The sequence below is a fragment of the Sinocyclocheilus rhinocerous genome, unplaced genomic scaffold (assembly GCF_001515625.1).
Source record: "Sinocyclocheilus rhinocerous isolate Xijiao unplaced genomic scaffold, SAMN03320098_v1.1 scaffold249, whole genome shotgun sequence".
Lineage (NCBI taxonomy): Eukaryota > Metazoa > Chordata > Actinopteri > Cypriniformes > Cyprinidae > Sinocyclocheilus > Sinocyclocheilus rhinocerous.
In genome coordinates, this window is record NW_015666483.1 from 967,299 (window position 1) to 978,524 (window position 11,226).

General features: G+C 41.1%; 1 protein-coding gene across 1 annotated transcript; it reads right to left on the reverse strand.

Moving 5' to 3' along the window:
• Positions 1 to 1,045: 1,045 nt before the first annotated feature.
• On the reverse strand, positions 1,046 to 10,324 carry fgfr4 (fibroblast growth factor receptor 4). Its single transcript, XM_016543629.1, has 20 exons — positions 10,058 to 10,324; positions 8,881 to 9,062; positions 7,039 to 7,220; positions 6,812 to 6,950; positions 6,318 to 6,581; positions 6,122 to 6,211; positions 5,875 to 6,041; positions 5,663 to 5,786; positions 4,761 to 4,951; positions 4,530 to 4,668; positions 4,246 to 4,439; positions 3,996 to 4,141; positions 3,788 to 3,909; positions 3,593 to 3,703; positions 3,319 to 3,509; positions 2,530 to 2,652; positions 2,138 to 2,208; positions 1,747 to 1,884; positions 1,558 to 1,663; positions 1,046 to 1,470 (listed from the first exon to the last, which is right to left on the reverse strand). Exons 2-20 carry the CDS (start codon positions 8,969 to 8,971, stop codon positions 1,294 to 1,296), a joined length of 2,766 nt encoding a protein of 921 aa, XP_016399115.1. The 5' UTR covers positions 8,972 to 9,062; positions 10,058 to 10,324; the 3' UTR covers positions 1,046 to 1,293.
• Positions 10,325 to 11,226: the final 902 nt, after the last annotated feature.

Here is an 11,226-nt window from a genome sequence, read left to right on the forward strand (position 1 = left end):
CAGTTCTGCTCACATTGGGGAAATCAACTCGCATATTCATTCGGAGTATGCGCACCAATTGTCCCAGAATGTGCCCAAAGGGAACTGTAGGAGCGTCCCTGGCTAAGAATGCAAAGTACAAGGTAAATTAACTTGAAAAAAGCCATTGGCTTCTTATCAGCTTGTGGGGTGAGGCTTTGCATTCCCTGAAGGACATTGCTGAGTTTGTTTAGAAAGGCCAGCATTAGCATTTGTATATTAAAAGATATGCAGGATAAAGATGGGCAGCTGGAGCCTTTAGCATAAAAAGGGGCTTTCTCATTTGCACACAGGCCTTAGACAGCCCCCCAATCACCCTAGCCAGCAGTCACACACATTACAGCTGCATGAGACCATTGTTCACTTAGGCCTATGCCTGGACCCCGCAAACAAACTGGGGTGGTTAAAAGGTTACAGCCAAACAATGGAGGATTCACCATTTGAAATCAATCAATATCAAGGCATTTCACATTCAGTCGAGTCCTTTTCTTCTGTACAGTACTGACAATGGAAGCAATGCTGGTCCCCGCAATGTCTCAGTTTGAATGGGATGAATGGCTGGGGAGAAGACCACGACAAACCATGCTTACCAAACGCTGAGGCATGAAATGAACAGAACAACAGGAAGTTGAGTGCTCAGAGGTTTAGCCTTGACCGTGTACAATGGTACGAGCAGCGAACAATAGCTATTGTAAATGTGTCGATGAAATGAAGAATCATTCAGGGATAGCTTCAGAACAGATTTACATAATTTCTTCACCTAAGTAACACCTTCACTTTATATCATTTAGAATAATTTATAAAATGTAATTGTCTTCTGTAATGATATGTACATAAAATATTTTAAGGTATTCACAGGAAATCAAAAATCATGCCACTACAGCAATTTTTAACATGCAAGATCCTGAGATTTAAGACAGTTCTTTAAATAAAAAAATGTAGAATAATTTTATATAGAGAGATATTTATATTTATCAATGCTATCTGCTTTTTATATCAAAATAAATGTTCTCTTTTACTCTACTAAATGTTCTCATACGCTCCTGTATGCTGCTCCAACGTAGCTTTCTACATACAGCAGCACCCATTCAATAAAAACTTTAAACAAAAAAGCTCATGACCACACTTACAAATTACCACTCACCAAGTTTCATAGTGCCAAGCATTGTTATAATGTTCTTAGGCAGAGCAACAAAGGTGAAAATCCTTGTACCGCTTTTCATACAAGTGTTTCCAAGCAAGATCTAATGTCCATAAGCTTGTGCCCAAAAAGGACTATCGCATTGTCGTCTTCAGGTCCATCCGAGAGCGCACATCGTGGTAGCCAATAAGGCATGGGTCAGTTGACATAGCATCATGGGTAAACACTGAATCATTGTCTGAAGAGCAAGAGCTGGAGGTGTCCTCACAAGATGGGGAATACTGTTCGAAAGGGGTGGACAGGTCCAGGTACTGAAAATGTAAAAATACAAATGGTTTAGAGGTTTGGGTATAAAACAACACTCTAGGACTCAAACTGTTGCCAAAATAGGCGTTTACCTCATCGGAAATGGACACCAGCACCCTATCAAGCTCTTCTACAAGCTGCTTGAATGTTGGTCTTTGTGTTGGTACTGCATGCCAGCACTCTCTCATCTTCATGTAGCTAATAAAAGCAATTTGAATGTAAGTACATAACCTTGAAGACCGACGTTAAACATGTTTTTGAGTGAACAGATTGATGCTTACAGTTCATGGGTGCAGTTGGAAGGTTTGTCCATTCGATGACCTTCCTTCAGCAGCTTAAAAAGCTCCTCTACTGGTATCCCAGGGTATGGTGATCCTCCCAATGTGAAAATCTCCCACATCAAAACTCCAAAAGACCAACTGTGGAAACAAGAGACCAAAAATGTCAGTGCACCATGTAGGGTAATCAGTTTGAGCAATACTAATTCAATCTTCTTACTGAGAACATTTTTAGTCATCGAGCCATATATTTTTTAGTCGTTAAAAACATCCACCATCAGGATTAAACTGTACTGGTGCATTCTGGTTAATCTGAACGGGCCGGCATTCCAGCCGGGGGTATCCCTGCTCAGCTGATTCTTTGGCATAGCTACGAATGATTAGCCAGACTTACACATCGCTCTGGTGTGTGTAGACTCTGTCAAACAAGGCTTCTGGTGCCATCCATTTCACTGGTAGACGTCCCTGAAATTGGAAACAACAGGGTTATGAGTGGGACAGTTAGCTGCCACACAGGCTGAGCCAAAGAACTCCACTTCCTTTTGATCCTCAAAAATATGACTGCCCACTCCTTCGCTAATCCCCGCCCCCCTTTCCCTAATTATCTTCTATTAAGCTGTCTGCCAATCAGCATGGACACATTACACATCTGTCTTTAAAAGCATTAAGCCATTAAACGGGCACAAACAGGGTCATACAGCCCTGCTTACATATGGGATTTCTTCAAAAGAGCAAAAAACATCTAGCTACAGTTCTAAGAACGTTTTGAATAGAATTGTTACTTACATTAGTGGTTTTTTTGTAGTAGTCAATCTGATGCACTCCTCTTGCCAAACCAAAATCTGCGATTTTCATCACATTGTCCTCTGTCACAAGAACATTCCTTGCTGCTAAATCTCTGTGAATGCACTGTTGAGACAAAAAAATAGATTTCTATTTAGCTGAATTGACCCAAACAATGTTTTGGCGACTCTTTTCCGCTTCTGGTAAGTAGATAAACATGTTCACAGTGAGGCTAGAGTTTTGTTCCCGCAAACCAGATGAAACCTCGACAGAAATGACAAACTACTTTCTATATGAGGAATGCTGTCTGAATCAACATATAGCGAGCAACATTTGCAAAAGTTTAAACAACCCCAACTTTAAATAGACTTGGACTTCACAGAAAAACAACACAGAGCTGGTTTCTGATGTAAATGCATGTCATTAAGTTTATTTTGGTTTTCATTTTAAATAGTTAGTGGTATTTGAGGATTGAAAAAGAGGACAAAAATGGCCCCTGGTTTGTGGCCCTTAATGGAGGGGTTTCAGACGACTGCATTCTTAGCAGGCCACAAAGAGCTAGTAATACGATCCAGTGCACAGGCGGGTCCGAGCGCCTGCTTGCTAACAGATTTATGGCAGTGCTAAAAAGGACAAAGCCCACAGAGACAGGATGGACACAGCGGTAAACACAACACACCACCACTCCATTAAGGAATGCTTGGCATCACGTGTCAGACAAAGGGATGTGTTGATAAGATGTGGGGGGGCAGGTTTCAAAACGAAGCTAATTGAGCCCTCCGAGCAACTTACTCTTTTGGAGGCCAGGTACTCCATGCCTCTTGCGACTTGGTAAGCACAGGAAACTAGGTCTTTAAAGGTGAGCTGTTCTTCAGGAACCTTGGTCACATCAAAGGTGTAGTCCATGCCAGGAGGTCGACGTGCTCTGAGATATTCCCGTAGGCTACCCTTAGATGCGTATTCAACCAGCACATACAGCGGACCTGAACCAGAAATATACATTGAAATTAAGTCAAATGGCCGAATGAATTCGTGCAACCATGAGATGCCACAGTGTTTAACTTACCATCCTGTGTGCAAACACCAAGAAGATTTATGATATTCTTGTGCTTGTCCATCACCTTCATTAGCTCCATCTCAGAGATGAGGTCTGCCAGGTCTTTGTCAGTTGCATCGTCTGAAAATGACCAAACAATCCTTCTTAGTCTGCAATTCAAAACTGCTCAACACTTCAGTACAATGGCTGAAAGCAGAAACGTACCTTTTAGCATTTTAACAGCTACAGTTGTTACTTGATCTTGATTCTCTTTGTTTATCCCATAAGCCTCCGCTCTCATCACTTGACCAAAGCAGCCCTCTCCAAGTGGTTTACCTAAAGTCAAACTGACACAAAAGAATTCAAATAAATATTTAGTTTACCATCATATAAAAGGAAACTTTTTACAGCTATGGTTGCTGGTAGTGCTCACTTCTCTCTTGGAAACTCCCAGTCAGGGTCATAAGGCAGTTCAAACTCCATAACTCCAGCCAGCATTGGGGAACAACTGGAGGAAAGACGAGCCACCCGCATCAATGACGCACTTGATTTTCCAGAAGAATTGGACTCCACTGAATACTGTGATAGGGTCCAAAACATACAGGATTAGAATCCAGAATGTTCTTTTGAATACCATGTTCTTGGGGAATTTTCATGAGGTTTGTTCAGAAATGTCATCTTACCTGTCTGCGTAGAGGAAATTTGGAGAGTTTCTGCACTGGAAGAGTATCAAAAGGCTCCCGACTGGGATGAACCTGCATACGGCAGAGGACCACTATAACAATGGCCATTCCCAGAGCCAGGAAACCAGAGGCATAGATGATGATGTCAGTGTACTTGGCTTCCATAAGGTCCATCTCCTTGGCCACATCCTCCTCTGTGGAATTGACAAGTTTTCATTACTTGTACCTCTGAGTCTCAAGGAATTTTTAGGATTTGAGTCATCAATGTGTCTATAAAAACCTACCTGATAAGACTGTAAGCCAAGCAGACTGATGAGAGAAACCAATAGAGTTTCCCGCCAAGCAGGTGTATTCTCCTGCATCCTCCATTGTGATATTGGTAAGATACAAGACTTCAACTTCAGACATGTTCAAGCTTCCTGTCTGAAAAATTGGAAGAAACTTTTTAGTGCTTGTTTGCTCCATACAGATCTGTTTCACCTTTAGAAAAGTATAATGGATGACTTGCTAAATACCTTCACAATCTTCACGTAAGGAATGCCGTCAGGCCCATAACGGCTGCCATTCATCTCTATGTGCTTTAGCCACTGGATGTGAGGCTGGGCATCACTGTAGACTTTACACAGGAACTGGGCATCTCCACCCACTACAGCTGTAGTGTTTTTGGGTAAACCAGCTTGAAGGATGGGCCTGTGTGGAGAGCGTTCTGAAAGAAGAAATTGGAAGGTCATTACTTTTCTACACTATATCTGTCAGATATTTAACAGTTCTTTTAGAAGTTCTCAACATCCAACAAAATAATGTTGCCTATGAAAGTTGACATTCAAGAGCATTTGATGAAAGATAAGGCACAGGGATAGACAAGCGGCACTTCCAAAGCTGTTCAACGCTCACTAATTAGTTCCATTAAGGGGTTTTTAGAGCCAAGCCCATGTGTCGGGTTGCTTTGAAGTCGATGGGCTCTTTATTCCCTGTTCTTTCCCCCTGTCTGCTAGGACACAGCAGTTGACCCCACGCCGGACTCTTAACAAACAGGTCTGTCACAGGTCAGGTAGAAAATTGGTCTGGACGCCTCAACCCACAGCGCTTCCAGGCACGTACCATACAGACCGATGCCAGCCCCCACCCCACATTCTCCCGCTGTGATGATATTTATTGCCCTCTTCCAGTGAGGATCTTAAATATCTGTATAGACATGTACAGCATCGAGTGAACCCTAGTGCCTGTGGTGTAGCAGTGTGCCCTGTGGCTCTCTCTGAGGTGCATTTGGTGCCTGTCTCGCTATGTGACGCCACTGAGCTGCTGGTACAGGATCTGATGCTTATTGCCTCTGACATTTGCTAAGCATGGCAGGCCTGTGATGGCTCCTCGTGGAGCCAGGCGGCTGTCTAGAGCAAGCAAGCAGAAGCCCTCTTACCCAACACGTCCAAGAGGTAGGTGTGAGCGATGGACCCATATTTGTTCTCCACCACACAACTGTAGTTCCCACGGTCTGAGGGAACCACACTTTCCATGACCAGGCTCCAGTGCTGATGTCGTAGCTATGAATAAAAAATGGTAACATGTGAGGATGAAGTGATACTTAGTATATTGCCAAGTCTCCAATACACAAAAATAACAATCTCTCACCTTGATGCCTCCAATCCGGTGCTCTCCTCTGAATTCTCTGCCATTCTTTAGCCAGCGAATGGTGGGAAGAGGGCTCCCTGTGGCAGGGCAGCGGAATTTGACAGTGTTTCCAGCTGGGACTGCGTAGAGCTTCTTCTCCATCCTTTGAGTGTGAGTCCAGTATGGTGCTAAAACGTAGAAACCAATGGTACATTTCCAACTATCACTCTAAAACTGAAATGCAACTGAACATGCAATGAACACCAACCTCTGGAGATGTAGACCTGGTCATTTTCGGTCTCAGGACCAGCATCATCAAGACCATTGTCCTCATCATCATCTCCTGATCCTACAGCATCTGCAAAAAAGCAGTAAGTGTTCAAGTTATTACATGAGCATTCAAAAGAAGGGTTATTATTGAAGACTACAAATCTGCTTAAAGGTCACCATGTAGCAGAACCTACCTGCCACTGTGATAGTGAAATTACGTAGAGCCTCTTTGGTGCCACGTAGCATACACACATACACTCCTGAATCTTCAAAGGTGACATCAGCAATCTCCATGACTGCTGCCCTTATCTGGATACGAGCATTGTGTTGCACCCGTATACCACCCTTGAACCACTGGACAGTTCCAGGACGGTTTGTATCACAACGGAGTTTTAGTACATCTCCAAGCTCTAGGAGTAGATGCTCTGACGTTTCCTCAGTTGGCTCCTCAGACACTTCTAGGACAAAACATGAAAAATAAAGTTACTAATGGCAACATTATCACACTAAACTGAAGTTTACTTCTTAGATGTGACCTTTCAACTCTAGTGGTCAGTTTTGTCCTCCTAAATACTCATAAACCCGTTTTCATGGCAATATAACGCCAATGGCTGACCTGGCTGACCTGTCAGAGAATGACGGAAGATCTGCCCTGATGATGAGAAGGTTAGATGATAATATGGCTTACCTGATAAGACTTCCACCCAGGCAGAGCATGTAATTTGACCAACTGAGTTTTCCGCTTTGCATACATACTCCCCAGCATCTTCCATGGAGACATTCACTAAAGGAAGAATGTTGACTTTGGAGAGGTTCTCAAGAAGAGGCTGCAGGGGGAAACAAATGTAACATTACTCTCTCTTTCCTGAAGACAGAAAATATGCAGAATAGAGGATCTTTAAATCACTTTCTCACCGTAATCGCTGTAAGAAGTGGTGATCCATCAGGCCCCAGGCGATTGCTGTCCTTCTTGAACCATTGGAGACGTGTTGAGGCTGGCTGGTGGAGTTTACACACCAACTTCACATGTCCTCCAACCAACACAGTAGCATTCTCAGGAAATCCAGGAAAAAGAATTGGTCGAGAAACTCGGATATCTGGCGGAACAGAGAAAAGAAGGTTTTGAACAACTACTACTGTAATTAGTAAAAACCACATCTAATTAACATAACTTCTCGCTAATTGCTAACTAGAGCCTTTCTCACAGAGATCACCACTGTTTTGGAGCAAATCAGGCAAACAAAGCCACAAACAAAAGAGAGAACAGAAACACAATTCTCAGCTGAGGATGACCTAACTTTGACTTCACAGCAGTGTTCCTTGTGGCCCGGAGGTGAATGTGATTTTGAGCGTTTGAGTGAAGAATGCCCCCTAACCAAGCAATGTCACCTCCAGCACTGAAGCATAACATTCTTCCACCAATACACTAATGAACTTCACTGAATAAAACTAGGGCCTGGCCGGTATCTGACCCTGAAGAGAGTGTGAATGGTCAGCAGGAAAATAAAGAACAATCTAAACAAAACACACAAACACATGCGTGCACTAAAAATAAGCTGAATGGCTCAAATGGCAAACTTTACATAATAATATGTATCTTAAAGACATATTTTGTAGGGACATATATCATTATTTGAGATTTCAGACCCATGCAGTACACATTTTTAGGTTTAACGGTATCATAAGTGGGTGATTTGCAATCCCGAAGTGTCGTACACTGCTAATGAACTACTGGAAAACTACCTTTCCTTTTGGAAACTTTGAAATTTTACAAAGGTCCTTTTAAAAAATTGTATACAGTAAAATGTTTATTATAACCTCTAGAATCCACAAATGACTAGTGTTATTTCTGAATTGAAAACAAGGCATTATATTACTTAGCTGTAGATAAATCATATTATTACTATGAAATGCTCATATTTGTACAAGTTCATTTCTGCCTCTTCTTGTTCTTTTAGCGCTGCATTTCTCACTTGATTGGGTGGCTCTGCACATTAAAGTCTTACAGTTGTCAAAGTACTTTAATTTCTCCTGGCAGGAACTTAGTGGGGCATTGTTGGGCTGCACCACAGGGTTTTCAACCTTTATCACCTTCCTAGCTCTGTATGTAGCTCACAAGTGTTCAGAGAAAGATGCTTTTAACGAACACTTTGCCCCAGTCTTCACAAGGGTCTACATCTGTTCCCTTCATTCTCTAGAACTAAGCTTAAGAACTTTAGCTAAGCATATCAACAGCCCAACACAAAATGCCACGTAAAGCTTATGGCTAATACTGTGATTTAAAACAATCCTCTGATTTGTATGCATGAGGCTTTATCACACAAAAAACTCTGGAATCCAACTCTGTGAACGTCTTAATAGCTCTTGGAAATAATCAGATACCTTCATGGCAGGTACAAAATCTAGACAGCCCATGTCTGTACAATTAAATAGGAGACCCATCTTTCCCACCACTCCGAGCATCCCACAATCCCCTGTTACTGGCACTGGGCCAGACAGATTTACACTTCCGAGCCTCAGGGCTTTGGCGGGATCAGGTAGCACTGTTTATGGCTCAAGGAAATACTGGGATTGTTTTACTCTCTAAACGATTACATCCTCTCCAACTTCCCCTGGACTTTAATTCTTCACGATCAGCTCAGCTCTATTTATCATATATTGAATAATTCATCATATATTCCAACCATTCGTTACAGAGGGTCAGATTATGGATGCATTATGAATTTCAATAGAAAAAGTGTATATTTAAATCTGTACCTTTTGCCCGGACTTCCCCGGATGTTATGCTTCTTGAAAACACCAGTTCCGTTAAGCAGATGGTAATGAAAACCTTAAAGATGCTCAACATCTTGCTGAGGTAATGTTTGTAAGTGTGGGAGACAGCTGGTCAGCTTCAAATGCTGACTCCAGGCATTGGCAACCTCGGTGTAGTCACAAACCTGGGAGAAAAGCAGAGCTGATTTACAATTCACAGATACTATTGTGAAAGATGAACCTTTAAAATGACATTATGCATAATGCATTGCACATCCCAACCCTGCCCACCAAACCACATTTGAAAATGAATGTCCTATTGTACACCTACATCACTGTTGGACATTGTCTACTTCCCTCATGGACATGAATAACCCTCAGGTACGAATGTGCAGCAGTTAAGGACAGTTGTTTATGAATGGGACCTGTACAACGTGCTTTTAATGGGTCGTTTCTATATAAACCCATGAATTGGATCCGGAACATCTACGATTGCAACAGCTAGCTAATTGTCCAAATATATAGAAGAGATATTAATTTAAAGTAGGCTACTTTTGAACTTTTAAACATTTAAGATATTTTAGCCACAATTCATGTAGCCTACAATTAAGAGATTACAACGTATTTACTTACTCCAAATGTGTTTCTAAAATGCTCATTTTGCTCAGCATGAGAGATAAATAAGACCAAACGTCAAGCTCTCGGGTACGAGGAGACACATGTGTTCTCAAAACATACGAGAATTTCGCACTGAAGTGAGAGTTTGGTTAAGCTAAATAAATCCATTTACAAGTGTGAAACCACTTGGTATAGTTAATGAAAGTCATTCTGAGCTCAAATAAACCTAAACCCAAGCAGAAACAAAAAAATATAGCCTACATAATTATGAATGGAAACTAGATTTGAACTAGATTCATTAATAAGAAATTGTATTTCACGAATAAAATTATATGATGGTGTTTTCATATTAAATTGATCAAATGCGCATAAATATAGCGCAAGAGAAATTCAGACTAAACACTAATTTATAATCTGATTAGCCTACTGCAAGACCCTGAAAATGCTTCATTTTCAGTTTCATGTATCTGAAGCAACTGATTATTTAATAAATATCAATATAAATAATATTCATAGCCTACAACTAATCTGACCCCAGTTTTACCGCAAATAATAATTTTACCTATTTTCGTGTGTACTTTGCCCGGTCCGTATAGGTTCGATAAGGTACCAGCAGTTCTTAGTGCCCTCGGATCTTGGTGGCCCTCGAGACACTCATGTGTCCTTTTTTCCTCGCCGTTCCAAAGTTATTTATCCTTGGACATCCAATAAGCAACTTTTGTTACGCTGGTAAATCCATCAAAAATAAAAACCAATAGGCTGATAGTACAAGGGAAGACTACTAATCTTCAGATTCAAAGTCCAGTGCTGCTTTCCTTCGATGAGCTTCTCCGTGTCTCGCGCTGTGCTCGTGAGCGCTCCCGAGTCCAAAAACCGCCTATATCCACAGAAATGAATGATACGGAGGATTTAGACCGTGTTTCCTTTTCTTCTCAAAATGTAAAAAAAAAAACTCCTGCCTTAGATTGTGTTATGGAAAGCATCTGATACCAAACATATTGTAGCGTCCCTCTGTCTTTTTCACATGAATAATGTGATTTGCGCGTAATGACAGTTCAGCTCTCTCTCTCTCTCCCTTGGGTTCCTGTAGAATGGTTCGCTCCACACAGTTTAGATGAGTTTAAAACTGAAGAGCCGCAGAGTCTCTATCTGGCAACTCACTGCTTACACTCTGGGGCAGAGCAAGAGTCTCACTGGCAGTGGGAGACAACAGCACTCTGAGGGGAAGGTTCACAACAATGGACTAAAACCAGAGGGAGAGAGGGGGAAGGGGGGTGTTAAATCCCCCACCCACAAAAACAAATCCCCAGAGGCAGACCCCAGCAATATAGACTATTTATTTTATATTAGATAGATAGATAGATAGATAGACATGTTATTTTTGTTGGTTTGTTTTGTTGTACATTAAAAAATGTATTATAAAAATTTAAAAAAGTTTTATAAATTAAATATATAATTATATATATATACACTTAAACATTTTTTTACTTTAAGCCACACAAAAATATTATATTACATAAATAATGCAAATTATTAAAAATAAATAAATAAGAACCACACCACTGACCCCCAATGTATGTGAAAAATAAACAGTTAATAATCCCACACTAATATAGTAAATAGACTGACTAAATAACTCTAAATAACACCTAGGTTTATTGCATTGTAAACAAGCAGGAAAAACAAATTAGGCAATTCCTTTGAAAAGTTCTCCAGCTCTGTACTCAACAA

Bases quoted from the DNA above. Each gene is read 5' to 3' on its own strand.
- fgfr4 (XM_016543629.1), bottom strand. From the start codon at position 8,971: ATGTTGAGCATCTTTAAGGTTTTCATTACCATCTGCTTAACGGAACTG. The intron at 7,221-8,880 runs GTACAGATTTAA...CTGTTCCGCCAG, and splicing joins CGGGGAAGTCCGGGCAAAAG to ATATCCGAGTTTCTCGACCA. The intron at 4,142-4,245 runs GTAAGATGACAT...ACCCTATCACAG, and splicing joins AATTTCCTCTACGCAGACAG to TATTCAGTGGAGTCCAATTC.